At 42.2% G+C, this 25593-nt stretch overlaps 1 protein-coding gene across 2 annotated transcripts in view; it reads right to left on the bottom strand.

Annotated features, from left to right (window-relative positions):
* LOC142139997 (putative ATP-dependent RNA helicase DDX60) overlaps positions 1-25593 on the bottom strand; it is a 382899-nt gene that overhangs the window by 200248 nt on the left and 157058 nt on the right. For both annotated transcript variants that reach the window (XM_075197859.1, XM_075197866.1), the window contains exon 18: positions 21555-21704. In XM_075197859.1, the coding sequence (XP_075053960.1) occupies positions 21555-21704 (150 nt within the window). The remainder of the gene's footprint in view (positions 1-21554; positions 21705-25593) is intronic.

Below are 25593 nucleotides of genomic sequence, written 5' to 3'. Positions count from 1 at the left end.
TTCTTGGCAAAAACCAGGGGGCTGTTAGACTCCGCGCCTTGCTAGGTCCTTGCCAAGCTAGACAGAGTGACTTGGAAACGTAACAGATTGATCTGACCAAAAAGACTGATATGGATGAATCTGGCAATCCTTCTGCACGTGAACTTTTGGGACAATTGGTAGGTAGAGTAGAGGAGCAAGAAAAGAATCATCCCAACTTCTTCAGTTCTTAAGAGGTCTGTCAACACATATGGATACATTACAGAATACACTGGCTTCCCATGTTATTCGTCCTCCTAGCTCCCCAGCTCAGGGAGCTGCAGCTCCGGCTGTAGGGAATTCTGCTGGTTCCTCTCAAATTCGGATTCCTAATCCTCCTAAATCAATGTTCTATTCAATTCTAACTACAGTCTGGAAATTTTCCCAGCGACAGGACAAAGGTAGCCTATGTTGTCTCTCTTTTATCTGGACAGAACCTGGCATGGGCTTCTCCCCTCTGGGAGTGTAATGCTCCTCTTCTTAAACTTATAATATTTTCCTAGAAGCCTTCAAAAAGGCTTTTGATGAGCCGGGCAGAATTTCCAGTGCAGCATCTGGACTCTTATGGCTGCTGCAGGGCTCACTATCATTGGGATTGTATGTTGTTGATTTTCGCACTCTTGCCTCAGAGTTGTGATGGAATGAGGAGGAACTCACTGCTACCTTTTGGCAGGCACTCTCAGAACGAATTAAGGACGAGTTGGCTGGCAGAGATCTTCCTTCGTCCCTTGATGCCTTAATTTCTCTTTGTAACCAGATTGACATTCGTTTTCGGGAGAGAAACCTTGAGAGAGATCCCGCCGCACACCCACTCAAGTGGTGCATAAATTACCATATTCATTTAATCCAGAGGGTGAACCAATGCAATTAGGAAGAGCCCGTCTATCAGCTGAGGAGAGAGAGAGAGGCGTTTCAAGGGCAATTTATGTCTATATTGTGGAGAATCGGGTCATCTCTTGAGCAAATGTCCAATTTGGCCGGGAAACGAGAAGGCCTAACCGACTCTGATGAGGATAGGCTAGGCATTTCAGGGACCCATCCCAGTGACTAACTTTTCTTTTGAGGTATCTCTTCGCCACTGAAATCGACAACTCACCTTACAAGCTCTCATTGACTCTGGAGCAGCAGCAAATTTTATATCCGCAGCCACTGTTGCTCAATTGTGTATACCTACTAATACGCTAGAGCATTCTATCTCCATCACAGCTATTGACGGTAGTAGAATTGATGGTGAATTCATTAAGTCTCGTACTGTTCCTGTATCTCTGCAAGTTGGAGCTTTACATTAGGAGACTATCTCCTTTCTAATCATCCCCAAAAGTATCAATCCTTTACTTTTATGATTGTCCTGGTTGAGAATTCATTCACCTGTTCTGGATTGGCAGAACTCTCAAATTCTGTCTTGGGTTCATCTTGTTTCTTGCAATGTCTACAATGAGTAATAGTAGCAGTACACAGCCTCCTGATCTTTCAGAAATACCAGTACCTTATATTTCTTTGTCAGACGTTTTTAATGAAGAGGAGGCCTCCAAATTACCTCCCCATCGCCAATGGGATTGTGCCATCAATTTACTCCCGGATAAGACACCTACAGGAGGATGAGTTTATCCTATCTCTAAGCCTGAATCAGGTGCCATGTCAGCATATATTGAGGACAATCTCAAAGGGGGGATTCATCAGAAAGTCCTCATCCCCAGCTGGAGCCGGATTTTTCTTTGTTAAAAAGGACAGTGGTCTACGTCCATGTATTGACTATAGAAATGTTAATGCAATTACTATTAAAAATAGGTACTCTCCACCGTTAATTTCAGAACTGTTTGAAAGATTTAAAGGAGCTTCAATCTTTTCCGAACTGGATTTGCGAGGTGCCTATAACCTGATTCGGATAAAGAAGGACGATGAGTAGAAAACAGCATTTAACACTCATGATGGTCACTTTGAATATTTAGTAATGAACTTTAGGTTGTGTAATGCTCCAGCTGTTTTCCAACACTTCATGAATGAGATATTCCAGGATATGCTTTACCGCTTTGTTGTCATTTATATTGATGACATTCTCATCTATTCGCCAGATTTCAAGTTTCATAGAGAACATGTCTTTTCAGTCCTGCATCGCCTTAGACAATATACGTTGTATTGTAAACTTCCAAAATGTATCTTTGAGAAAGAAAGCCTCCCCTTCTTAGGGTTTATTGTCTCCGTTTCCGGTCTTCAAATGGTTTCAGCAAAATTACAAGCTATCCTAGATTGGCCTCAGCCTGTGGGTCTCAAGGCTATTCAACGATTCTTAAGTTTCACTAACTTCTACAGGCAATTCATTAAAGGATTTTCCTCGCTGGTAGCATCTATTACAGCTCTAACTAAACACTCTGTTAAATCTAAAACATGGCCACCTGTAGCAACTAGAGCCTTTTCTCGTCTTAAAGAAGTCTTTACCATGGTCAAGTATTACAGCAACCTGATATGTCTCGTCCTTTCCAGCTAGAGGTTGATGCATCCTCTATCAGAGTGGGAGCTATTCTTTTGCAGAGGTCTTCTTTGGAGAAGCCTCAACCATGTGGATTTTTCTCCCGAAAATGTATTCCTGCTGAGATGAATTATGGGGTTGGAGATAGCGAACTCCTCGCCATCAAGTTAGCATTGGAGGAATGGAGACATCTTCTAGAGGAAGCTTTGTTTCCTATAGTTATCTTTACGGACGAGAAGAACTTATTATATTTAGTCAGCAACGTGCATTTACTCTCGGCAAGTAAGATGGTCCCTGTTCTTTTCACGATTCAATATTTGTATAACCTTCAAACCACATTCAAACTACAAGAAGGCCGACGCCCTTTCGCGTTCTTTTCATTCTACAGACCTGGAGGAATCAGACAATTTGAGACCCATTCTCAATCCTTTATGTATTCTGGCTACTTCTCCAATTAAACTATCAGTTCCTAGAGGAAAAACATTCATATCCGTACATCTCCATATAAAACTTCTTAGATGGGCACATGCCTCTCGCTTTGCTGGTCATGCTCGAATAAAATAAAAAACCTCAAGATTTGATTGCTCGAAGTTACTGGTGGCCATCTTTATCCTCGGATGTACAACAATATGGCTCTACCTGCAGTATTTGTGCTCAAAATAAAATCCCTAGACATCACCTGTATGGGTATCTTACCCATTCCAGAACAACCTTGGAGCCATCTATCAATGGATTTCATCACAGATCTTTCACTGTCTAAAGGCCACTCAGTAGTCTGGGTAGTTATTGATCGCCTTTCCCGTGCCGCTCACTTTATTCCTCTGAAAGGCTTACCCTCTGTAACTGTTCTTTCACAACTCTTTCTAAAAGAAATTTTTCGAATACATGGATATTCGGATTAAATTGTCTTAGATCGAGGCACACAGTTTGTCGCAAAATTCTGAAGAGCTTTTTGTAATCTATGTGGAATCAAGTTAAATTTTTCTTCTGCATACCATCCTTAGACCTACGGTCTTACTGAAAGAACCAATCAGGAACTTGAAAAATCCCTTAGATGCTATATCTCTCCTACTCACGACAACTGGATTGATCTATTAACATGGGCAGAGTTCGCTCATAATAATCATCTTCATGAATCTACCTCTGCTTCTCCTTTTTATGTTCTTCAAGGATTTCACCCCAAGCTTCAACCATTCTCTAGCCTTAGTTCTTCTGGAGTTCCAGCAGCCGTTTCTCTTTTACAAGATTTCTCTTCTCGTTGGGCTCTCGCCAAGTCCAAATTAACAAAAGTCTCTGTTTCCAGTAAAAAAAAATTTGATAAGAAGAGACGCCCCACTCCCTCTCTCAATCTGGGAGATAAGGTCTGGTTGTCCACCCGTAATCTTCGGCTTCAAGTTGCTTCCAGGAAGTTTTCTCCACGATACATTGGGCCCTTCAAACATCTGGAAATCATCAACCCAGTGGCCTTTAGATTAGAACTTCCTCCTAATTTGAGGAAACCCAATGTTTTTCATATATCTCTAATCAAGCCAGAAATTATTAATAAATTCTCAGTGTTCAACAAAAAACCTCCTGCCACGACGGCACAAGATCAAGAATTTGAGGTTAAATAAATTATTGATTCCCGTATTTCTAGAGGAACTCTTCAATTTCTGGTTGATTGGAGGGGCTGTGGCCCAGAAGAACGCTCGTGGGTTTCTGCGCAAGATCTTGAAGCCCCAAAACTCCTTTCTCAGTTTCACAAAAGATACCCTGATAAACCCTTTAGGGTGTCCAGAGTTCAAACTTAATGGGGGGTACTGTAAGAGTGCTCTCCTGTATTTCCTCCAGCACCTGTCAGTAGCTATGTAGCGCTCACCTGTATTCTCTCCAACACCTGTCAGCTGCTAGCCTGGGTTGCGATTAGAATCATCATGTGACTCTGTGGCGGGGAATGCGAAATAAGAGGAGGATCTGACTTCATACCTGTGTCAGATCAACAGGTTATCCTCCTGACTACACTTGTGTTCCTGGAGCTCGCTGTGACTTTCTGCATCGAGTATTATTCCTCCATGAGGTTTTGACATTTGAACCGTGTACCGACTTGGCGTGTTAAACAACTAATCTACTGCTCACTCCAGTGCTCCGCAGACATCTGAACTTTGTACCGATCTGGCTCGTCTTACCAACTACGTCTCTGCTTACTCCACTGCACCGCAGACATCTGAACTGTGTACCGACCCAGCTCGTCTAACCAACTACATTCCTGCTTACTTCACTGCACCACAGACATCTGAACTGTGTACCGATCTGGCTCGTCTAGCCAACTACGTTAATACTTACTCCACTGCACCGCAGACATCTGAACTGTGTACCGACCCGGCTCGTTTATCAACTACTCTCTAGCTTAACCCTCTGCATCACAGTCATCTGAATCGTGTACCGGACTGGCTCATTTAACTAAAGGCTCTCCTGCTTCTCCCATTGCACTGCGGTTATCTGAACTGTGTACAAATCTAACCGTCCACCTGTCAACCACTTTACTTACCTCCGGTCCGCATCCAGCACTCCACCTGCTCAGTCTGTTTGTCCTACCCACTCACCAGAGAATACAAACTCTCTCTTAAGGTATTTGTCTCTACTCTTTGTATTGTCAGTTTCACCTATCCTACTTGTGTCTAGGGGCCAAACCAAGGACCGCGACCTGCAGCTCCCTAGCAGCTAAATCCATCCCACCTTGCAGTGGTTCTTGGTGAAAACCAGGGAGGGGGCTGTTAGACTCCGCACCTTGCTAGGTCCTTCCCAATCTAGACAGAGTGACTTGGAAATGTAAAAGGTGTCCACTCAGCAGTTTCCCGACATTTTTCATGCAAGGGGATTAAAAAGTTCTGAGCATTTAGAAGTGGTTCAAAAAACCACCTTTTCTTAAAAGCATTCCAGTCACCTGCTTAACCACCCACCTGCTGGCTACCTCTCCCTCTCTTCCCTTTTTTCCCCCTCCTCGACTCTGTCTATGTTTCACCCTTGTGTCTCACTTTAGATTGTACACTCCTTTGAGCAGGGCTTTCTCTCCTCCTGTTTCCACCACTTTTACCTTTGCTTTCCAGCTCTCAGCCCACCTCCTCTTGCACCTTCTGCTCTCCGATTCCTCTCGCTTCTCTCTGTTCCTCTCAGTGGCTCTTAACCTGTCATCCGCGTCCACCCTTTTGGGCTCAGGTTACCAGCTTGTGCTGATTATCCCTCACCCTCACCCTTACTCTCTAGCTGTGCTTTGAGCTCCCAGAGTTAATCCTTTCCAATTTGTTAAATTGCTCTTTTTACCTGGTAGGAACGTATACATAAGAAGTTTTTATGGGACTATTGTTTGTTTACCTTGATTTTAATAAATCATTTTAAAGAAGGTATAACTCTTCTTTCTATTCTCATATTATTACATCAGGAGTCTTCTTGCATACAAGAGAGGATCAGAAAGAAGTTTAAATCCCTTTAGATTATCCGTTTGTCATGCTTTACCTTAAGCACTATAGACGAAGTGCATAAACAAACAGGGAATTGGTGCAAGCTTCATCTAGTTTCCTACCTGAAACATCTTTTCATTTTTTATTTTATATATGCTTTTTTTTCTTTTGTTTACATATTAACATGGAGCATTTAAGAGAGGAGGAAGAAAAACATCTTCATGTATGTACTGTTGAAAATAACTTTTCCATACGGACTTGAGATTTTTATTTTGTATTTATTATTCATCTTCATTCACAACAGCGCCACACTTTTTATTAATTATTTTATACGTCCTTTCTGTACACGGTCTGTGTTTGCACTGCCCTTCTCTCCCCATTCTGATTAAGCAATCATAAGGAGGCACAGAGATGTTGAAGTCTGCATCACCGCATATGCATCCATTCTCTTTGTGGGCATGTGCAGTGTGAATTTGTGCAATTACACTATGCAAACTGACATACGTTTCATTCTGCATCAGGCCCATTGTGACTACAGAAAGCAGTGGTGGTAATAGGTTTAAATGCTCATGCACATGAACAGCTTTTTGTTATTCCGCATGGGAACTAGTTATCTCAAGGAAACATAGATCAATATAGTTTTAAATTCATATAGTAATATGCGTATTTATGGATATAGTCAACAAATAATATAGTGGAATACTTGATGTTGTAGAACCATGCCTGGAATTGCGACATAGGATTGTTGAATGCCACATACATTGGTTGTTATTGCTTATTTGTGTCTCGCAATCTGACTGTAAACCCTAACTGCTGCATATTCAGTAATTGTAAACAGGATATCAGATGAAAACCCAATTGCTGCTATCTTTGCCTTCATTCTGGACTTTTGCTGCAGCTTGCTCACTGTTTATTTTTCCTCCATGCATCTGACTTTGGGCCTGATTCATCAAGGCACGTATTTGCTGATTTGGTGCATATGTCCCCAGCCATGTCCAGATCAAGCTTTGGGCATCCTAAAGTTACTTCTTTTTCTGCCGTATCTCTTGCTCTAGCTACAGGGCTAATCTAAGTCCTGAGTACTGATGATGACAGTCTTGTATGCATGCTATAACATCTGTTTGTAATCAGGAGCAAATGTAAAAATGTATTTTAAGTTCAGTAGATATTGAGATGATCTTAATAAATGTATTTCATAGAAAATTAATTCAATATTTTTTTCTGTAGGTTTGCGATCTGGCTCGGTACTTTCGCGCTTCCTCAGATCTGAATCGAGGCAAAACATCATTGTTGCGTTGACGGATATCAAGGGTTTTGGATTCCATAAGTACCTCCCTCCCCAGGAGATCCAGCGCCATTGCTTACACAGAAAAGGGGTAGCAGTGTTCTTGTCACTCTCCATTCTCCAGTGACATTGCTCACACAGAAACAGGGGTAGCAGTGTTCTTGTCACTCTCCAGTGACATTGCTCAGTGCCATTGCTTATACAGAAACATGAGGGGAAGCAGTGTTCTTGTCACTTGACAAAAATTGACTGGAAATGACTTTTAAGTAATGTTATTGAGGTTAATAATAATGTAGGAACAAGGGGGCGTTGCTAGGACACCATATCGGATGGCAGCACCAAATAGGCTCTCCGCACATTGGGGCTTATATATGCCCTTTATCAGGGAGTCCCTCGCCTGCTGCACCGCCTCAAGTGAGTGGCTGGTCTCCTGAGCTGTTGGTGGACCTCCTGGGCCCTCTCCTGGCTCTCTGAGCACTGGTCCCCACTGCCCGTGGCTTCTGAGGATCAAGTGCCTCTCCGGGACCTGGTCGTCGTCTGCCCCTCGTGGCTGTCCCCTCATACCCACCCGCTGGGGCTCTCATCTGGCCGCACTCGAGTCGGGACAGCGTTTGTGGTCTCCTGGCCGCCCATGGCAATATCAGGGGTCTACTTCCGGCCGAGACCGCTGACTAAATGTTTCACTTCCGGCCCGACACCTCACTCCCGGTTCGGTGGCAGCGTTATAGGCTGGTACCGATATTACAAGTGAGCAGTGCCCCCACACAACTCTCCCATCCTGACTTGGGCTACTAGCGTAAGAGCCCTGGGTTGTACTCACCAGACAGGTACTCCCTGTCGGAGTCTTTCCATCAGCAACATTAACAGGCACCCCTGCCACTCTCTATGCTCCCCTACTGAGTGGTCTGGGTGGCAGGATACTTCTCCTCACGTGAGCCTGGACTTTAACACTGGACACATAGCTGTCCTTATTTTGTATCCTTAGCTCTGTATCCTGCCTTTCAAGCCAGACCTCCACTGTTTGGACTCTACCGCTCGTAGAGGAAAAACACATTTGTTTTCTTCTCTATCTCATATTCCAGTCCTATCTATCCATGTTCTAACCCCACATGTCTCGTGGGAGCTAGTCGTATCCTGAAGCATTACCCTGAAAGTAACTCCACTGCCTCTACTGTCATTTGTTTCTTGCAGTTGTGTGCTTTTTTTGAAGGGATCATGTCTCACAAACCGAAGAAGAATCCTCCGCCTCAAACACCTAGCATGTTCTCCAGAAGCAGCAAAACCGCCCCCCCCCCCCCCATCTACCTCTGCCCCGGCATCTCCGAGCTCTGATGTAGACTTGCCGCAGCCTTCTATGGCTGAGGTGGTGAAACAAGTGAAGGCCACCATCCAATCAGAATTTCGGGCATTAGTTACAGAGTTACGCACGGACATTGCTGCCTTGGGTGCTTGCACTGATTCTCTGGAAAAAACAACCACCGATCTAAGCGCCTTCCAGACTCAAACTGACCAGGACTTAGCAGCAATTCGTGCCGACCTGGACACTCTTAAAGACCAATTTGAAGATCAAGAAAATCGCCCCAGACGGAACAACATTAGACTCAAGAATGTTCGATATTGCCAGAAAAGCTACCAGCATATTTGCAGGGCCTTTTCACCAGCTTGACACCAGACTTACCCCCGGCTGATTTCCTCTTAGACTGTGCACATCGAGCCCTTCGGCCCAAACCTCAGTCTTCTCAACCACCTAGAGACGTCATTGTACGCCTTCATAATTATTCCACTAAGGAGAAGATTCTTTTCACTGCTCGAGATCATCAGGACATTTCCTACTCTGGGACCAACCCTCTCTTTTTCCAGGACCTTTCCCCTATTACATTGAAGAAACGACGGGACTTAGCTGACAGTATTCAACGTCTACGCTTAGCTGGCATACGTTATCGTTGGGGGTTCCTTTTTCAGCTCTCCTTTTCCCACGACAATCACGCATATTCGCTCAAGACCCCGGAACAAGGTCGGGACCTGTTACAAACTCTGAAATTTCCAGATCTCCCACGCTCATTCTTCACCTCGTCATCAGTGACCCGCAAACTTCCTCCACAAGCTGAATGGTCCACTACATAAATACTACTGTTTGAATTTTCTTTATTTCTAATGTTCCTTATTTGTTACTTTTGCGCTAATTTCTATTACAATTATTTTATGTTACAGTAATTACATTTGCTCAGAGTCTCGCTGTGACAGGGGTGACTTAGAGCCTTAGTATATTCCCGTTTGTCTGCGGATTACTTTTGGGTCTTATGCCCTTCCTTACTGGCTCTCCCCTCTAGTGGTGAGCCCCCTGATTAAACTCACTGTTCACAATCTGTGACGCTGTTTCATATGTTATGCACATCGTTGAAGTTATGTTAGTTCTTCCCTTTTAGGTTTGGTTCTCTACCGTAGACTCGCAACAATATTTAATGTCACGCTATACTTGTCCGTTGTTGATTATATATATACTGTTCATATAAGCTGTTCATGCTTTGTTATTTCTCCTCTTAACGGAGGTTACCGTCTCGGGGGACACTGGGTGGTGGTGTTTTGTTACTATTTAGAGGTTTCTTACTTAGACTCCACTTATTTAATGCTGGGTGTCCCTGGACACGGTTTGGCTCCACTCCTCTATACTACATAGATATAACATAATGTGTATTGAATTTGTTTTCTCTTATGTGGTTTATGCTCAGCTTATCGTTATATTTCATGTGTTTGGCTTACATGTAAATGCTTCCTTTTCAAATACTTTCACTGGATACTCTTAACGCCTATTATCTGACCTGCTATCCTAATCCCACGACCCTTTAATGGTCGCTCTTTCCGTCCACTCTTGGCTGTCCATGCCTCGCCCTCCTTTTCCGGTACCTATGTTGTACCTCTTGTCTCGAGCCTGGACTGGCGTCCCTCTGGGGAAGTAGGTCTCCCATGCTCTCTTTTCTATTTTCTTCCTGTCTCTATTAACTAGCCCTCTTAGTCTGTCCAAGTACCCAGACCTGCCATGACTCTTAAAATTCTCTCCCTCAATGCTAATGGCCTTAATTCTCCCACCAAATGCACAATGGTCTTTCAACACTTTAAACGCCTTAGGGCAGATCTCGTTTTCTTACAGGAAACACATTTCAAGATTCCTCACCCTCAATTGACATGTAAGACATACACATATACATATTATGCATCTTCTGATAGTAAACAAAGAGGTACTGCCATCCTCATACATCACAACATTCCTTTCGCACTGGAATCTCTTTATGCTGATCCTTTAGGCAGATACCTAATCGTTGTTGGATCTTTAGGTTGCGTCAAGCTTACCCTAGTTTCGTTGTACACTCCTAGTGTGGGGCAGGGTACCTTCTTCTCTGCGTTCTTTGAACAGCTCTCCTCAATAGATCAAGGTCAAGTAATTATAGGTGGCGATTTCAACTCCACCCTGGACCCTGGGATGGATTGCTCCTCTGTGTCCTCCTCCCATGCCTCCCCTTGCCGGGAATGTAGAACCTTGGCATCCCTCCTCAAATCAAATCCTACGACTTCTACGATGCTTGGCGCCTAGTCCATCCTTCCGGTAGACAATATACCCATTTTTCAGCTCTACATAATGTCCACACTCGCATTGACCTCATTGTCATCGATCGCTCTACCACTCAACAACTTATTGACTCAGAAATTCTTCCAGTCTCTTGGTCCGATCATGCCCTGGTTCTCCTCGAAATTACCTTTCCTCGCCCACATTCCTTTCCCCCAAAATGGCGACTAGATGACACCTTACTTCTAAAGCCCGATCAGATTACCTCCATATCCGACTCCATTAAAGAATTTATCTCTCTGAACTCATCGCCAGATATTTCGCCTCCAATCCTTTGGGAAGCGCATAAAGCTTCCATATGCGGAACACTTATCGCCTTGTCCGCTTCTCGCTGTAAGGCTGAACTCACTCGCATCACGGAACTGGAATCACAAATCGCATCTCTTACAACGTTACATGAGCGTTTCCCGAAAAGTAAGACTCCCCTCAAATCCGTGGGCAATTACATCAACTTCTTTCCAAAAAGGCAGCCAAAACACTTCAATAGCTTCAACAGAAGTTCTACGAGAGGGGCGATCGAGCAGACAGACTCCTAGCTCAGAACTACGAGACAAATGCACCCGTAAGTGCATCACCTCCATCAAGAACCATTCAGGGGACCTTACCTATGATCTGAAACATATAGCTGACATCTTTAGAGACTTTTACTCCTCTCTCTATAATCTCCCACCTCAGATCCTTTATCTTTACAATCGAAAATTAGTGACTTCTTATCCTCTATTGCCCTGCCCTCACTTACTCCCACACAATCTGATTTTCTTAATGAGCTTTTTACGTCTGACGAAATTGCTCGAACCATTAAAGACCTCAAAAATGCTTCAGCCCCCGGCCCAGATGGCTTCACAGCCGTGTATTACAAAACCTTTGCCAACTCCCTTATGCCCATGATCCTTGAGCTCTTAAATTCTATGCTCCTCGGTTCTAAATTCGATCAGGCAACAACTCGGGCAGACATTGTTGTTGTACCCAAGCGTGATCGTGACCATCAACTCTGCGGAAACTATAGACCCAATTCTCTGCTCAACGTAGACCTTAAACTGTTTGCAAAACTTCTTACTAATCGCCTGAACACTGTCATCACTTCACTGGTTCACCCCAATCAGGTTGGCTTTATTCTGAGTCGTCAGGCATCGGACAACACCCAATGACCTATTGACCTGACTTATGTTTCCAACTCCCGCAACATCCCCACTCTCCTCATAGCTTTAGACACGGAAAAGGCATTTGACAGGGTGGGTTGGCCTTATATGCAACAGTCGCTCGAGGTCATGGGCTTGAGGGGCTCCTTCCTTTGTGGCGTTGCCTCTCTCTACTTTAATCCGACTGCTTCCATCCTGGCTAACGGTTTCCAGTCCTTTCCCTTCGCGATTTGGAATGGTACTCGTCAGGGGTGTCCATTATCCCCACTTATTTTCGCCCTAATGATCGAACCCCTGGCTCGTAAAATTCGTATTAATCCTGCTATTTCTGGTGTCCGGATGGGCTCTTCTGAATATAAATTATCTTTATACGCGGATGATATCCTTTTGTCAGTCACAAACCCTCTCATATCGCTCCCAAACTTACTCAAGGACATCACTCTCTTTGGCACTCTGTCCAATTACAAAATAAACGATTCCAAATCAGAAATTCTCAACCTTAATATCCCCCCTGCCCTTCTGTCAACCCTCAAATCTAGCTTTGAATTTAGATGGCAGTCTCACAGGCAAAAATATCTTGGGATTTACCTACGACCAGTTTTATGCTGCAAATTTTCCCTCGTTGTTTTCAGCTATTGAGACTGACATTTTAAAATGGGACAAACTCATCAACTGGACGGGTAGAGTAAACTCCTTCAAGATGAATATCCTTCCTCGGCTTTTATATCTGTTTCAGGCCTTACCCCTCAAAGTCCCCGCTAATTCCTTTAAACTTCTTCAACAAATGGCTACTAAACTTGTTTGGTCCTCTAGGAAGCCCAGGATTCTAATGCAGATTCTCCATAAATCAATTCAAGAAGGAGGTCTGGGGGTTCCCCACTTTCTTAAATATTATCGTGTTAGTCATCTTATCCAGTGTGTACTCCTTCACTCTCCTCTGGGTCAGCGAGTTTGGGTCGATATTGAATATGCTCTAACTGATACTGCCTCGCCCTCCTCGCTTCTGTGGCTGAAACCACAGCACCGGCCCTCCCTCTCGCGTCTCCCTCCTCCTCTAGCATTTTCAATCGCTTGCTGGACTCACAGTCTCCCCGTATAATCTAGCCCCCAACTCATGGCGTATGACGCCTCTATGGAGTCTTTCTTTTCCTCCTGGTCTCCGACCGGTCCAATTCTACCATTGGTTGCACTGTGGCATCATGCCGCTTCAATTCTTTTTTTTCTTATGCAGACATTCAAAAGCACTTTTGCATCCCTTCATCCTGCTTCTTTCAATACCTTCAACTTCGACATTTATATAACTCTATCAACGTACAATCACTGATATACATCTAACCTCTCCTCTGGTCGTTTTCTGTGACCTTCGCTCCTCTTCCAGGGGCTTGATCTCCACATTCTACCACCTTATTGTAAAACACAAATGCCCCCCTATGGATTCCCATGAGCTTAAATGGGAGGAGGACATGGGAGAATCGCTTCCTCCTGAGGAATGGGCTAAGATCCGCTTGAACCTCGCAAAGACCTCTATCTGCGTTAAGATTAAATTGATGCAAGATTTTTTACTGTTGGTAACTGGTACCACACCGTCTTCATATAATATATCCAGGCTCCTCATCGCTGTGCTGGCGTCAATGTGGTCAAGAGGGTACCCTGTCTCATATATGGTGGCATTGTCCAAAACTGCTTCCTTTCTGGAAATCGATCCACCGGTTAATTTTCAGTATTACTCAGGTTTCTCTTCCTCCATCTCTTTCGTATTCTTTACTCCCTCGCTCTACTCCTAAGATATCAAAATCAACACAGAAACTTATTACACATCTTCTTAATTCCGTTAGATGCCAAAATGCCCTCTTTTGGAAAAATCCAAGTCCACCCTCATTGCCCACTGTTATCAACCATATCTGGCAAGTCTATCATATGCAATATATTACTAGTATTTTTCGCCACACCTCCGTCCAATTTAATAAGGTCTGGAGTCCTTGGACTGAATATCATGGAGCCTCTCCTCCTCCTTTTTCTTTTTAAGGCCCTTGAGCCCTAACTACCAATTTGTAGTTTTGTCATGGATCCTCGTCTCCTTTTTACTTTTCTTCTTACCTCTTTGGCTAGTGATTTTCCCCTTCCTTCTTACTTCAATCCTTTCCTCTTTTCCTTCCATCCTCTCATCTCTCCCTGAATTTTCTTTTGTCTCCTCAAATTAGTAACAATATACTGTTTACATTAATTGGAAACCATATTATGGCTTTGTTTCACCTGTATTACCTGTTTCCCACATTCTCTGTTCTGTAAAATCTTAATAAAATATCTTTTAAAAAAAAAAAATAATAATGTAGGAACAAATAAGAGCCAAATTATGTGATTTTAGCAAAACAAATAGGGATTTTATAAAACAAATATAGGGGCAAAAAAACAAAATACGCGAGGGCGATTTTGCCAAAACCAAACCCAAAACACGAAGTTAATCCAGATCCAAAACCAAAACCAAAGCACGGGGTTCAGTGAACATCTCTAATATATAGTCCACATAGGCATTGAATGTATTCAGCAGTGAATTTTTCAGGGCATGTATCTTCAGATCCATTCCCTGTTGAATTTGGGAGTATGCAGAGCTGATTTACATACGTTTTAAAACAAATGTACGTTGCGGTCAGTATGCGTGCCTTGATGAATCAGACCCGTTGTCTCTGGAATATAACTGTTGTTAATCATTATCAAAGTGGCGGCTCAAAGTTTAGCTGCTCCTTGTCGGGTTCCCATGAATCTGATTCTGCTCTCTGAATTGTCTGCTACTGCATTACCACTGATGCATTGGAGCCAGATGCTTATCTCTTTGCTGTTACTTTTTATGTGCATATAGGAACTGACGTATGTTTCAACATTTTTCAACAGGTTACACCAGTGCCTGTTACTTATTATCAGAATTCCTGTGCTGATGTTAACTGTACAAACTCCGCTGTTGCAGTCTTCTGCACTGTAGAATTGTTCCTCATTTGCAGGTCTGTCTTTACTATTTGTTCTTTATACTATATATACAAGTGCATGCATCCTCTTTCCTAGCTTTTTATATTGTAGCAGTGATCACAAGCCACCGAGATCTATACTACTGGCTTTGCACTCAGTGCTTTAATATGGTACAGATATATTCAGTGCTGGAAGTGGGATGGTGTCACAACCAGTAGGGTCAGAGGAGTACTCATACAGTCTGCTCACGTTGGCACTACCTCCTAGAAGGCACGAAGTCTAGCGGAGCGGGAGGTTTTCACCAGAGGCTCCCGCAAGGGCACTTGGTCTTCACAGCTCCCTGACCACAGGTCGCGGTTCCCCTAGGAGGTGATAAGCAAAACTGTAAAGAGAACTAGGACTCTAACTATAGATGCTTCGGATCAGGAGTCCTTGGATGACTGAGAGATTAGGAGACAGTAGAGCAGTATGCTGATTAACACAGGACGCTGGTAGTAATGGTAGCAATAACCGGCAGACCGTTACCACAGGGTAGTGGAGTAGACACAGTGGCTGTGATGATCTGCGGATAGATGTGCTGAAGACTCATAGAACAGGTAGCAATATTCTGCAGAACGTTACCACAGGATAGTGGAGTAGTCACAGAGGCTGTGATGACCTGCGGATAGATGTGCTGAAGACTTCAGAGAACAGGTAGCAATAATCTGCAGAGCGTTACCACAGAGTAGTGGAGTAGTCGCAGAGGATGTGAAGATCTGTGGATAGATGTGCTGGAGACTTCAGAGACCAGGCAGCAAACAAGAGCTAGGGAACAGGACATCTGAACAGGAGAGTAGACCTGAAGATCTGGCAACTTGGTATACAAGCAGGTGCTGTAAATAGACAGAGCTGACAGGCAATTAGCCAATCAAGAGAATGTAGGAAGTATTGAGCAGACCAGGTGAATGCCTGCTCAGTTCAGTCCAGCAAGTGAATGCAGAAAGAGGGAAACAGGTGAGAAGAGTGACCATAATGCAGGTTTAGCTGGTGCAATGTGTGATAGGTGGTATGTGTCGGTATGACATACCAGCACTTCTCTCCACTTCCTTTAAAGTTGCACACAAACTTTACAAGCATGTACCTTGGTTGAAAAACATGTGAGCATAAGATTTACAGACAATGCTTTCTCAGCAGCAGGTAAAGGTTTGTGTCCTTTGTAGGGTTGTAAGAGGGGGCAAGGTATATATGGGGAGGGGGGATGGGGATAGTTTCCACCATCGGTGCACTTGAGGGGCAGAACTGATGTGTTCATGACAGATGGGTGACGGAGCTCCAAAGATGCAGCAATGTGACTAAGTTACTTGATATGTCATCAGTCACACTGCCCCATTTCCTGTGCCAGCACTGTGTGTGTGTCTCTGAAGACACAGGCTGTATAGATACAAAACCAGGTATACTGCTTGTGCCAGGAGCACTCCACTCGGCTGTCAGCTTAATTGACAGGAAGGAAAAAGAGAAGCACTCATCTCAGGGTGCCCAACCCAATGACCAGCTAACCAGCCTGCCCACCAGTTCACCAGTGCTTTTGAGCTGACAAGAGGATGAAGGAGCTCACAGAAGGAGCAGCGCTGATAGAGAATGTATTCTGTTACTTAAGATTTGATATTCTATGCAGTAATAGGTTCACTCCATAGTCTCCTTTCCTTACACAATACTATAAAGTGATCTGAAATGACGCAAGTGTCACTACTGCACTAATGTCATATAGAGGTCCTAAAGTGACTAACCAGATGTAAGATTAGCACACTTTTTCCTTTGAAGAGGATGACAGGCTAATAAAAGCAGATAGTCATTTTTCTTTTTAAGTGGATTGATATTTGACTTTGTCTCTGCTGGTAACAGGACCATCTATTTAGTTTTGTCCCAATATTTAATCTTATGTCATTTTGTATTAAATAAATTACAACAGAGTGATGGTCATCAGCCTGAAGGAGATTAAAAGGCTGAGGTTTGGGATCAAGTCTGGTATTGGCTACTATTCATTAAAGGGTTAAGTAAATGGGTTAAGTAAATGAGTAAAGGTGATACTCCCATGTTGTGTCACAGTGGGAGTTGCTTGGATGGCTTGGTTATAAATATCCTACTGAAGTTATGACCTTCCTCTTTGTTCCTATACAAGTTTGAAATAGCACTTAACTTTTGTTACGCTGTCTGCCTCTTTTCTTTCCAGCACTGTGGTTGTTTGTTGTTTCTGCTCCATTCTTTCCCTGTGCACCTCCATTTCTCTGTCCCATTTTGTTGTCTCTTCCCCAGCTTCTGTCTTATGCCGTCTCTATTTTTTGTCCCTTTTGTGCCTATTTTAATTCCTTGCTTGTTTATCCCCTTGTCCCTTACTTCTTCCAGTCTGTTCTCTGCCTTTTCCCCTTATTCCCATGCTCATTTATTACTCCCAGGGCCCTGCTGGCTAAGGTGGATGTTGAATCCGCTTTTTACTTCCTTCTTTTGCATTTTCTTTCATGGTCTTCCACAGGTTTTATGTCATCAAACGCCTTCCTATTTGTTGAGTTGTTTCCTGTGCGTTTTTTGAATGTTTTAGTTTGTTTCTTCAATGGTGTTTTGAAGCAGGTACCAGTCATCAGTGTGTTGCTCGTTACTTGGACTATATCATTATGGTCGGGAAAGGCAAGTTTATCTCCTGCATTTTTCCCCTTTCGGATCTGAACGCTATGGTTCTCCGGGTGGCCTCATTTGATAATTTGTTGTTCGAATATTATTCCTAGGCGTGTGTGCAGGAATTTTTCTGATGGCATAGTGGTGGAGAATATGCAGAGGCTTCGCTATTTGGGAAGTCCATTGATGGTATTCGGATTAAACATCCATGTACCAGATTTTGCTTTCGGGATTTGTATAGGCTCGATGCAGTGCATTTGGCAGAGAAGGTTCTTATTTTTTTCATTGAAAGCAGATATGAGAAATGGAGGTTTATTGTAGGTCAGTATGCTGGTGGGCCTTGATCCCTACGGCATCCTGCATGGCAGGAAAGCACTGGCAACCAGAGGCCAGTACCTGTTGGGTGCACGGTTATTTAGCTAAAGAGTCCGCACTCCTTTGAAGTGTCAGGCTTTAGGTTAGTTTACAGGCTCTGCCCTTGTTGTTGCGTTACAACAGCCTAAGAGGAGATGTGGGTCCTCTAAGTCTTGAAGTGTATGGATACCTCGTTGATTTAAGGGTGCACCCCTGTGAGGAAAAAGTCCCCCAGTTGATTTATACCGAGAGGGTGGATGACCCTTATTGTGGTATTTCGGCATTGGTTCTATCTGACTGCTTGTGCTTTCTCATCCACCATGTGTTTTTCTATTAATAAAACTGAATATTCATCTGCCAAAACTTGATGTCTGTGTAATTATTTTATGTTAATTTTGAGTGTGAGAATCATGGCATGGTTGAGCATCACCCGTTAAGCTGACTTGGACGTCCCTGCACGGGAACGCCTTTACTGTACACTGCCTACGTGAACCCGCCCATTCTCCACCCTGTTCATTCCCTAAAATCGTAGGCTGTAGTTAGTTGTTTTTTTACTCCTAGACCAGCCGGTTCTGCACATGTGCAGAATGATTTTGCGGAGGATACGTTAAAAACAGCTAGATATGTATGACTCAGACTCTATTAATTCATTTTGTGGATAGATGTGTGTATGGAAAGATAGATAGATATTATGGCATTGAAATGCTGAATATATAACTGGTTAATTAACTCAATTAGGATTCCTATTGGTTGATATGGATTTAAAATGCAAAGCTTTATGATGTCTACATTTATCCTATAGATGGAACCACTATGTAGTGTGGAGAAACGCACCAAGCAGGGCTATAATTATTTTCTAAGACAGAAACAGATACTTTGTTTTAGTTGGCTTAACTTTGTGATATGTTGCAATCTGTATTCATTATTATGGCATTTAAATATCTGTGACCAAAAACAAGAGCAGGATATCAAATCATTGCAGTGAACTATGCTGAGGATATGAATAGTCAGCAAGAAGCTCAGTCACAGTAGGAGTGTTCTCCCGTAACAGCCGGGGGCTTATCAAACACTGGGGTTGATGACAGCAGAAACCTGGTCAGAGCATCTCCAAAACTGCAGGTCTTGTGAGGTGTTCCCAGTATTCTGTGGTAAGTACCTACCAAAAGTAGTTCAAGGAGAAATAACCGGCGACAGGGTCATAGGTACCCAAAACTGATTGATACGTGTGGGGAGCGTAGGCTAGCCCGTCGGATCCAATCCCACAGAACAACATGTCAAAGGGTCAAGATCACAAACCGATCAAGCATCTGTGGGATATGTTGGAAAAACAAATCTGAGCCAAAGAGGCTCCACCTTACAGGACTTAAAGTATCTACTGCTTAAGTCTTGGTGCCGGATACCACAAGACACATTCAGAGGTCTAGTGAAATCCATGCCTCGAAGTGCCAGAATTGTTTTGGTGGCACGAAGGGGAGCTACACAAAATTAGTTGGTTTTAATGTTGGTTTTAATGTTGTGGCTGATTGGTGTATATTACCAATTATAACATACACATGAACTGGGCTAATTCATTCTGCATATCAGAAGTGTTTGACTGATTCATTTTGTATTAAAATAACGGACATATTATTACTAAAAGAGAACACAGGTAACTAGCAGCACTACAACCTATACTGTCTTTCACTTGTCTTTCACTTTTAATCCCATAAGTATTGGCATTTTATAGACACCACTTGAGATTATTTAGGGATAAGTTTGCCATTTGTATTTTTGTTGATGAACTTGGATTTATTATATTTTGTGGTGTTTCAGATATCAGTTGGATAATTTTTTATTAATACATAAATGAGGAATCTATATTAACTTGATATGCGATGTATATCATTATTAAGAGATTTGATTGAATTATATGTTGCGTTATTTTAATTATTTGTCATTATTTGTGTTGAATTATAGGATCATTTTTTTTATGCATAGTTTTTATATGCATATTGAATTACTTAATCATTTTAACAACACAAATCAAATATTCCTTTCCTATTTGTTCCTCATGATAATTGGTATATCATAATTAACTGAATCATTAAGGAGAAAGATACAAGTTTCAAACATCAGCTTGCTGCATTTGAGACTCACTCCGCATTCCATCTGCATGGTGAATCTGCCCCTTCACAAGTGGAGAATTGTTTTTGCAGCTAAGTATATTATGACTGTATATATATATATATATATATATATATATATATGTAGATAGAAAAACAAGTAGGGCGCCCAATGTGTAATATTATCAGATAGAAATGGGGACGGTGTAATAAACTGCGTACCGTAAGGATTCAAGGATCATGTAGTATGGTAGGAGTTCCTATTCAGAGGTAATACCTCCCCCTTGCCCGCAGGATGACGACAATGTGGAAATATAGAAAACACATATAGTGTAGTATGATCATATGATGTAACACCAATTGTGATGAATCCTCCACCAATATCAATAGTGGAAGCCCAAAAACCAATTGACTTAGTATTAAGTATACACCTCCAAATGAAAACAAAAAATCTGCATACCAGAAATCCTGTTATGCAAGCGATGTTGGTTTGCTCAAATTCAACAATCCATCATTTAGAGATCGATCAGAGAGATGTTATATGCATACAGACAAAAACAGAATTGCCATGTCAAAGTATAAAATGACGATTTAATAAAAAGTGTAGTATACACTCACATGGAATACAGAAATGATGCCAGTAGAATCAATAGCTCAACGCGTTTCGTCCCAACACCGTGGGACTTCCTCAGGAGCAAATGTATAACGATAATATATATAATAATATATATATATATATATATATATATATATATATATATGTACACACACATATGGATGTGGGATGGAAAAGTAATCATATGAAGAGAAGTGGACAACAGATATCTTTGGAAAAGAATGCTAATTATCCGCTTGAGAATACCATTTTATCTTGCATGAATTATAGCGCATGTTTTATTTGCTATAAGTGTTTGGATATTCATCCATATTATACGGGCATATGAGCATATGTACAATCTGTCAGATTAGATCAGTGTCATAAATGTTTTTTTTTATTTTTAATATGTAATAGGGCAGCACAGTGGCTAAGTGGTTGGCACTTCTGCCGTACAGCACTGGGGTCATGAGTTCAATTCCCGACCATGGCCTTATCTGTGTGGAGTTTGTATGTTCTCCCCGTGTTTGTGTGGGATTCCTCCGGGTGCTCCAGTTTCCTCCAACACTCCAAAGACATACTGATAGGTTAATTAGCTGCTAACAAATTGACCCTAGTCTGTATATGTGTGTTAGGGAATTTAGACCGTACACCCCATTGGGGCAGGGACAGATGTGAGTGAGCTCTCTCACTCAGTGCTGCGGAATTAGAGGCGCTATATAAATAAATGTTGATGATGATGTAATCCTCAATGCGTAATGTTTTCTGCATCAGAGCTCTCCTATTTGTATTCTCATTAGGTATATGTGTTCATTCTATGTTATTTCATACCTTTTTATACAAAATGTAAGAAATAGGATTATAGCAGGACATACAGATGTGTGAAGAATGAAACATTTAAAACTATAAATAGACAGATTCTTACCTTAGTTGGAGCAACATAAACCACAACGGCTTCATTGCTTTGTGTCAGAACTTTCTGCATGCAGTAGTAAGATGCATATGTTTTCCCTGAAGATGTTGGAGCGACTATAACTGCAGATTCATTATTATCAACCACATCAAGAAGCTCTCTCTGATGGTAGATACAGATGTTCAGGGTTAATTAATCTGATACACACAAATTCATAACATGGTAGTAGACATCAATGCAAATGATAACTTATACGTTATTTATGTTATATATATTTTAATTTGTACCAAGTAAACCCAATATTAGAATGAAAAAGCAACACGGCACAGTAGGATTAAGTGGATACTGTGGCTTGTTAGATTGTTAGGGTCATTTAAAAAACTCAATAATGACCAGTGAGGATAATTTACAAAAGCCAATGCAAAATGCATATTTTACTGTGTACGATAGTAATATAACATTTTTGAGCCTACCTGCAACATAATTAAGTTGCCTGATGTAAGATGTTTTTCAACAAATCCAGTAAAAAATTCTTCTACTAACATAAAAGGCCATCAACAAAATTGCACCAACATACAACTCCTCAATTGTCTCAAAATATCTCCTAGCTCGACACCTCTGTTCTGCACAAGATCTGTGTCTCTCTTCCACTCTCATCACTTCCTCCCATTCTCGGTTACAGGACTTTTTTCGGGCTACACCCACTTTATGGAATTCACTACCTCGCACCACAAAACTTTCCTCTAGTCTTCGAACCTTCAAGCGTTCTCTGAAAACCCACTTCTTCAGACAAGCTTATAATATTCTTCTACCACCCTCTTAATCTCTGTAGGATACCCTATTACCACCCACTACATAGCTAACACAAGACAATAACCCTTCTGAATAACATAGTTGTGTGACTGAGCATACAGCCCCCCAAATATTTTGTAATCTTTGCATTCTAGCTGGACAAATGTTCAATATGATGTAGCTTGTGGAGCAGTGCCCTCTTACCTCTCTATCTATATGTATTACCAGGGAAGGGCTGGAAAATTTTAGCTCGGGGGACAAGCCTCGATTCAGTTACCTATTAGGAACATTTTAAAGGGAAAAAAATGCAGGTGGCCCAGTGACCCAGCCCTTAGGTAGCCCACTGTGGAACTGGCCTGGGTAGCAAATGCCCCCCTACCCCCAGCCCAGCCTGTGTATTTCCCAGTATTGTTTTATTACTGTATGTTCCCAATTGTAAAGAGCTACTGATTCTGCTGGCGCTATACAAAGAAATGATGATGATGATGATGATGATGATGAATGGCTGGTCATGTGTGGACCAGAGTCTTTAAAAACTCAGGTTTCCCATGATTGTGTAATAGCTGAGGACCTGGGACCGAGGGAAGGAGGTCACTGCTAACTCAGCATTGCTTAGGAGTGGTTTTTGTGGCTGATGCCAAGTTGGTGTAAGTCCTGGATAAGGGGAGAGTTCCCAGAGCAAGAAAAAAGGGTTCCCAAAGAAAGAGGGGAGGGGAAGAAAGAGGGCTCCTGTAAAGAGAGAGAGGGGAAATCCCATGAAGATCTCATAAAGAGAAAGGGTTTGCCTTGACAAAGCTATTTTGAAGTGAAGCGAGCGTCGGCTCTATCCACGCCGCTAGCTCTCTTCTGTTATTAGGGTTTAGAATCACTCTATGCTACAATAATAATCCTAGGTTAAGCATCAATACCACAGCAGTAATAATTAGGTTCTGTTCGGGTTATTGACCTGAATACACACACTTAACCCGGTTGATCTATATAGCGGGGACACCCCTTCAGACAGTGTTTTGCTCGCTTTATGAAAACAGGCAGTGAGACATAAAACTCCCTACCCTGTCTTTCCACATATAGAGATCTGTATGATACTCAATAATCAGATCTTATCTTAAGTAATTCAAAAATTATTTTCTCTCTCTGGACTCATACAGTTGTTTAGCAATCACCTGTTTAGATTTATTTATTTAGCTATCAAATCATTAAAACACCTGATATATTCATTTCTAGTAAGGAGATGAAACAATTTGGTGCAATGTGATTGATAACCTTAACATTGCTTTATTGTGGTTACACTTTGATATTAATCTCTGCTACTGACGGAATTGATCTATTCCCTTTATGTACTATTTATTAAGGAATTATATCAGTCTTTATATATATATATATATATATATATATATATATATATATATATATATTTAGAGAGCTGGCAGGCGCAGCTATAGCAGTATCCTTCTCCTTATTTTAACAGTATATCTATAGGTTTTCATTTTCATCCACAAGTTTTAAACATTTCGCTGATTTTGTCATGTTCTATAATAAAGTTTAATTTTATGTGTTTATCCTATTCATATGTTACTATAGTTCCCAAGAGTGCCCCTTATACACATTGCTTTTTGTTTTTCTATACTGAAGACAATGAGCCTGAGTCATTAAGGAGAGCAAAGCAAAAAAAAGAGTAAATTTGCTCCTGGACAAACCATGTTACAATGTAAGGGGTGCAAATGTGTTTATTATTTTGCACGTAAGGAAAATACTGGGTGCTTTTTCCATGTAGCACACAAATGCTTGAGAGCTTTATTTTTACACTGAAATGTAAAGTTGATCTAGGACATGCCCTACCCCAACAATAAATCTGTCCCCACGTTATAAATTTACCTCCCCCTCCAATGCAACATGGTTTACCAAGGTGCAAAGTTACTCTTTTTTTTTTTTTTGCTTTGCTCTTCTTAATGACTCTGGCCCGGAATGTCAGGACCTATGCAAGCCATGCATGTGATATCATCCCCGCAGAGGGGGGAGGAACATCAGCTGAATTTGTGTGAGAACAGAACTGTAGTGAAAAGAAGTTGACCCTGGATGATGGAAAAGTTTTAACTGTCAGCGTGAAAGTGAGTAACAGTGATTACTGTAAGTAAATGTGACCCTGCATATTTTGGAGGCAGGAGATGACACCCTGAGTGTACCTGGAGTTTGAGAGCAAGGAGAAGCTTTGTGACAAGTGAGGAACTTCTATGCCCAGGATGACCTGGTATGCACTGAAACTTGATATTGATGCAAAACAACTGTATTGCTATTATTGAACAAATGGCCTAAGATGTGTGCAAGATGATTGAGGAGAAATGTGACATCTATTAACACCTATTATTATCTTGAGACATGTTTAAGCTTAGGAGGAGACATGTGAACTGTGATATTTGTCATTTACCAAATGCTTAAGATTTATGCTGGAGAAGCTAGGAGACATCTCATTTTGTAAACGCAACTGCTACTACTTTATTTATTGAGCTGGAGTATAGATTCTTGTAAATAAAGAGTTTCTTTTGTGGTAGAGATGGTATGGTGCCCAACTTGCTCTCTATCTATTGTTACATTACCTGTGCCCAGGGTCGCCATCAGGGGGGTAAGGGGGATACCGGTGTAAGAAGGCTGACTAGGGGGCCCACTGACCACTGATGTGCTGTCCACTAAATCCCTGCTGCTGCTGTGAGCCTGGCAGTGACAGGCATCTGTCAAACGCGATCATGCATCCCCAATCGGCATTTCACAGCTGTCTGTCACTGCAAGGCTCACAGCAGCAGCAAGGACGTGGGGGAGGACACAGCAGCAATCAGAGATGAACTGCAGGGGAAAGACCCACCCATTTGATCATGTGATCCGCCCCCTCTCCCTGCAGTGTGAGGTCACACAGAGGGGTTGCTGCAATCAACATTGTCACGGTTCACGGTCGGAAATATCATTCCTGGGTTTGTCATGCAGAAATACAGATACCAGTAGGGGGAACTCAGTGAGCAGAGATCTTGTAGATTAGTCACACTGAACAGCAGAGATGAGATGCTGGAAAGGATGGTAAACTCTGTGATCTGATATCCAGGAATAAGCAGAGCTAAGTCAGACATGTAGAAATACAGGAATAGGTAAGAGAGCTCTGTGAGCTGAGAACTGTAGATTAGACACACAGATGCAGCTGAGCTGAGGTGGTGGAGAGGATGGTAACTATGTGAGTTGATATCCAGGAATGAGCAGCTGAGCTGAGGTGCTG

The sequence above is a fragment of the Mixophyes fleayi genome, chromosome 1 (genome assembly GCF_038048845.1).
Source record: "Mixophyes fleayi isolate aMixFle1 chromosome 1, aMixFle1.hap1, whole genome shotgun sequence".
In the NCBI taxonomy this organism is placed as follows: domain Eukaryota; kingdom Metazoa; phylum Chordata; class Amphibia; order Anura; family Limnodynastidae; genus Mixophyes; species Mixophyes fleayi.
This window is presented reverse-complemented; position numbering and strand designations above follow the sequence as displayed.